The sequence below is a fragment of the Pteropus vampyrus genome, unplaced genomic scaffold, assembly GCF_000151845.1.
Source record: "Pteropus vampyrus isolate Shadow unplaced genomic scaffold, Pvam_2.0 Scaffold485, whole genome shotgun sequence".
NCBI lineage: Eukaryota > Metazoa > Chordata > Mammalia > Chiroptera > Pteropodidae > Pteropus > Pteropus vampyrus.
The window spans coordinates 339,147-344,654 of NW_011889266.1; the positions used below are offsets into that span (position 1 = coordinate 339,147).

A 5,508-nucleotide genomic window follows, 5' to 3' on the forward strand; every position below is an offset into this window, starting at 1 on the left:
GTACGGAGAACAGTGCGGCGGGAGGCTTAGCGATGGCCCTGGCAGAACACCTAGGGTCTGAAAGTCTCGGAGGGAGAATGAGACAACTGGTAAAGGGAACAAAGAAACGAGACAATTACTACCTCTAAGAAGATTTTTAAAACCAGGTACAGAAAAACAAAAAGGAAGACAAAAAAACGATCACATTAAACCACCCAGCTCCGCTGCGAGAAGCACTTACATAGTTATCATGTTGTAAATACTCAATAATGACTTAACGAAAGGATGAAATTTATACCAGGAAACTAGGGGTACAAAAAAGGTATAGTAGGGACCGAGGGAAGAAAGCCAGCAAAACCTTCATCTCCTACAATGTCCCAAACTGCAGGCTCAGGAAGCAGCAACCCGGCCATGCTCGCTCGAACGGATGAATCAGCTACAAGTTAAAGAGGTCAAGAGACAAGAAACGGAAGCCCAGGGGCGAGGCCTGCTTGCCGTTTTTTGTAGGAACCTGGCAGAATGACCGGTCTCTAACGATAAGCATGCAGAAGATTTTGTTAAACTGTTTGATAAAAACAAAGGAAAAGAAAAAACTTGAGAATTGTTAGAAAAGGTAAGAAAAAGAGATCTGGGAGACATTTTAATTTATATATAGAATTGCTTCGGATTTTAGTCTCAGACTGTTCTTCCCGTGACTGAGCCCACACGGCAGGGGTGTTACCTGAACGAGATGCTCTCGTAGACTGATACCTGACCGGGATGCTCTGGTCGACGTTACCTGAAGATGCTCCAGTCTTACCCGTGCCGCCGCTGCGGACAGGGGACTCTGGGTCTCACCTCGAGCAGAGCCGCCGCGGGGTCTCCCTGCAGACTTTTGCCCAGTTTGTCAACCTCGTCTAACAGGAACACCGGATTGTTCACCCCCACGGTCTTCAAGCCGTTGATGATGCGACCGGGCATGCTGCCCACGTAGGTGCGCCTGCGGAAGGTGACAGCACATTAACCCCGCGCTCGCGGCAGGCGGGAGCGGTCCCATTAGACAGGAAAACTCAGGACTGGGAAAAGTCGCTTAGCTCTCACAGTGATACACAAAGAGGTACTACATATGTACAAAGCCCTACGACACAGCAGAACATTGTTAGACTCAATTCTTACCTCGTTTTCCATTTAAGTCTGGTTAAGTTACCCACGGTATTGGAAGAACTGGATCTAATATGTGCCATTTAGTGAGACTGAAAAACATGACACTTAAGTCACATAGGTATGGTTCTCCTCAAGATTTCAAAATGTCCACAGGACCCTGCGAATCTAATTCCCAAGCCACTCACGGTTTTCAGGGCGCCCCCTTGCACCCCAGCCTCCAAAGTGACTGCCTTTCTATGTAACGAAATGGCTGCTCCAAGGCTGGCTAAGGCTCATCATCTCCATGAAGGAAATCAGATTGGTTCAAAGGCCACTCAAAATGTAGACTCCCTCCCACTCCCAAAGAAAAATTCTAAACTTTAACTTTCAGGGGAATAATTGGTTATTAATTGTAGTAAGAGGTGCCGGTGTCAACAGTATTTACATCATAATGCCATTAACTCTGGCCTTTCGAATGCAGCTGCGTTCACCAGCCACTAACTGGCACAACCGAGTGCGGCCAGGTATTTTGTTAGGCGTTAAAACGTCGGAGGCGGCTTTGTCGTATCTGATCGAGAATCGTCTACATAATCACGACAGACGTGGAGTGCGGCGTGACACAAAAGCAAATATGCCAGACTGAACAGAGTGCCTGTTCGACACGGCCAGCGACACTTTATTTTCAGCAGCAACGTACTGCTCTGAATTACAGCCTCGCTGCCCGAGCCGCACGCACCGCACGTGCTGTCGGCGGAAAGGCAGAAACTGAGGGACGGCGGAAGCAGCCGTCTTGGGATGGAGTGACCTCCGATGTCATGGGAATGCCTTTGGTCCAGGAAGGGTGACCGAGACACTGGGACCAGATGCACTACAGCAAACGTCCTGTTTAAGGAGTTAGCGCATTCGAGATTTCAGAGCTAATAAATTCTCTGAAACTCTTTCTCTAGAGAACTTACAGGTTTGCCATTACTCTGTGGTAAGTGGGAAGGGGAGACATTTCTGACGAACCCTCAGTGCTTCTGAGGGTCATTCTTGCTGCATTAACTCTTTTCCTCTCCTTGCCCGTCTGACAGGTACAGTGCGACAACAGGGACCGACAATTCTGGACCGAAGGTCATGGACAGAAAATAACACGCCAGGCAGATACCGTTTCTAAAGAGGAAGTGGCTGCCTAGACTCCGGTCACGGGACACCAACAGCCCCTCCTTACCTTCCCGTCGCGTCCCCAGGGCCCAGAGAGCGAGGCCCAGACTGCTTTGTCTGGAGTTCAAGGCCCTCAGCAATCCAGTCCCCGGCCTCCCTAATTTCCTGCCATGATGCTCTTGGTTCATCCAGACACCATCCGAGGTACTATCACACTCCCCTTATGCTTCTGCCCCTTCGTTAATATGGAGCCTTCCTGCTGATTTACACTCGCCGTGCTGCTGTAAATAAATCCCAGCAATTTTAAGAATTTTTCCTGACCGCCTCTCGCCCAGCGACTTTCCCGTAGCGCAGGGCCTACAGCATTTACTGGCCCCACGATTCGCAGAGGCACTTACGCCCAGTTCTTACTCATGGGTACCAAGTACAGAGCCTGCTCTAAGGAGCCGGGGAGCACTGGGTGCTGGACGCAGAGCTGCACCATTGCTCCCCAAACAGAAGTTTGCTTCTCCTATATATTAAGGACAGCAGAGCAAGGATGCCAGCGCCCAGTGGATCTTTCTGTCATCGCTGTTAAGGGCGCACAAGTCCTTGAACAGTGTTTGGGACAAATTACTTGACCTAAGCCTCAGTTCCCTCACCTGTAAAGTGGGGACAGTAACAGTGCCAGCATCACGGATTCCACGAGGACTATGGGAGAACATAACAGGTAAAACACACGCACAGGGCCTGGCACACAGTTAAGCTTCCAAAAGATGCTACCGCAATGTTATGTCTTCAAAACTACCGTAATCCACAAGGCGGTCGGCCTGTCACTGCTGACGACATCTGAGTATCAGGAATGAGATATGTCTACCCACCTCCTTCCCAGCAGATAGAGAAGGTGGGTAAACAGGCTTTACCGACAATTTTTCTTGCCTATTCAGTGAAGGGAGCTCTTACGGCTGTAGTGCCAACTATTAAAGTGATATTTACGAAGAATTTGTAATACAAAAAAATTATGTTATAAGTGAACTGGAAAGGGCAGGATTATAATTCTGTTGCTTAAAAATAAAATGGCAAAAGTTGCCTAATAAAAAGTCTGGCAGAAATAAGATGTTAAAAGTGACAGTCTTTGTGCGATATGGTAGAAAAACTTGGGGATAGTTTTCCTTTTTTATTATTTTCCCAATTTACTAAGGGTGTGTGTGTGTCTCAAATTGTAAATAAAGTAATAAGCCTTAAGAGACACCCTAATGATCGCAAAAAGAAAAAGTCCTTAAGGAACTAAAAAGTCTTTGGTGTAGCCCGTCTAAATCAATCTGTCATTCTCACAGCAGCCATTCCTAACCTTCTGACACGCGTGCGTGTGTGCGTGCGCCCACCTAAAGGGCTGTGTGACTTGTAAGTACAAGCACGCTTTGCTCACTCGCATTCCCTAGCGCCAAGAGGGTGCCCGCCGCGCCCGGCGCCGCGCTAAGGAGCATAAGGGGTGATAAAACACCTGCGCTCCCGAGCTCGTGCTTTGTATATACTCATGTTCCACCGCTACAGTTTTGTATTAGGAATGCCAGGGGCCCATATTATTTAATCATTACGAGAGCACGACAGACAATAAGCGGTCAGTCTGGAGGGCAGTAGGTCATAACCGACTGCACTTATATTAATGGAGGAAGCCTGGGGCTGCGGCCTTGAAATAAATCTAAGTTTCAGGGCACAGAGGGGCCAGTGCAGGCACAGGCTAGAGGTGGACAGCGAGCGCACCGTGGTATGGTGGCCGTGCCGGGGCAAAGCACGCTGAAGCCTGCGGCTTCCGCTGGTCTTCCCTGCAGACTCATAAAGAAACAGCCTACTTATCTGAAACGTCACCATTTCAGGTCACATATGAAAATTTATCAACGTGCAAAGCAAAAGTTCAGTTTTCTTCTCGTCTTGTTGAAAACTGAGCTAAGGATTCCCTGCAGTGGTATAATTTTATTATCCGACGTGCAGCTGGTGAATGACTCCTGAAGAGTTAATACCATCAACGTGAACTATAGCACAACTGGCATATTTCACCAAGGAATGACTAAGGAAAAACAGATTATAATATGAACATGATTTCAGAAAACTTCATCCTAAAAGAAGTTATTTTATATTTAATTTCTATGGACCGCTTTAAAGTATTTAAATGTAACATTTAAATATAAAAATATAAGTTTTAAAAACTGATAGATGGGAACCGAGACTCTGATTTATAAAGGACAGAAAAATCCCAACGGAGATAAATCTAAAGGAGAAATATCGACAAGACTGAAAAACTGCAGGACTTAATATGGAGCATAAATGAGATTATTCACCCTTTGAAGCCACTCAAAATAATATGAACAGAAACGACGGGCCAGTGTTCTGTCAGACCACTATTATTTTCCTAGTTTAAGATTTAAATGTAAATCGAATCCTTCTTTTTCTTCTCCATCTCCTACCTCATCATCATTTAACTCGAAAACACAAAGCTTTGGTTACTTTTCAAATTAATTCCCAACTTATCAGCACCTTCCTTCACATGAAGAGGTACTTCTAGCAAAAGGCTGAAGTCCCCTGGATGGGAAAATAGGGAAAGTGAGTGACAAAAATCAAGAGAGCAAGCAAGGAAGATAACATAAAGCAGCTCTGTTTTTCCTTGGCTATTTTAAAACTGCAGAACAGCGGTGCCCACTCAGAGGCAGAGGAAAAACAAAACTTTGCATGAACTCTAATCGTGACCATGTGACCAACACTTGAATGCCAAGACCTGGGCGTTTCCAAAATGCCTCAACTCTCGCATGGAACCGCTTGTTCCCACAAACTCCAGCCCGTGTCACGCTGTGACCCTCAGCTGTTCCTTCACCCCTCCCATTCTCCTCCAACCCATAACCCTGACATAAACTCGCAGCGGCTCACCGCCCCCGCCCCGGCAACCACGCCCGCTCTCCACCTGCTCCCTACAGGCTCCGAAATTAAAATTCTCTCCAGGCTTTGGAAGCCTGCAGGGTAGGAAAGTAGTAAGTCCCCAATGGCACAGGGCCGGCTGCTGTCACGTTTAAGTGAACCTCTGGTACAGTGACAGCTAGGGCAATTACCAGCAAGGTGCACCAAAACTCAGGCTTAACAGATCTGTCTGATTCACAAACTCACACACCTTCTATGTGGCAGTGATCACAGTTGCTACGCATGCCATCGTACTTAAAAATCTCATGTTTACACGTTTGAGGCAAATACACGATCTTCTTTTACAAATTCTTAATTTAGAGTCGATTTTCTTAA

At 46.8% G+C, this 5,508-nt stretch overlaps 1 protein-coding gene across 1 annotated transcript in view; it reads right to left on the reverse strand.

The window, feature by feature from the left end:
- The window catches only part of LONP2 (lon peptidase 2, peroxisomal), a gene marked incomplete at its 5' end in the record, with an annotated part of 57,206 nt that overhangs the window by 32,778 nt on the left and 18,920 nt on the right, over positions 1-5,508 (reverse strand). Inside the window, one exon of the mRNA XM_023524647.1 lies at positions 817-958. Coding sequence (XP_023380415.1) covers positions 817-958 — 142 coding nt within the window. The remainder of the gene's footprint in view (positions 1-816; positions 959-5,508) is intronic.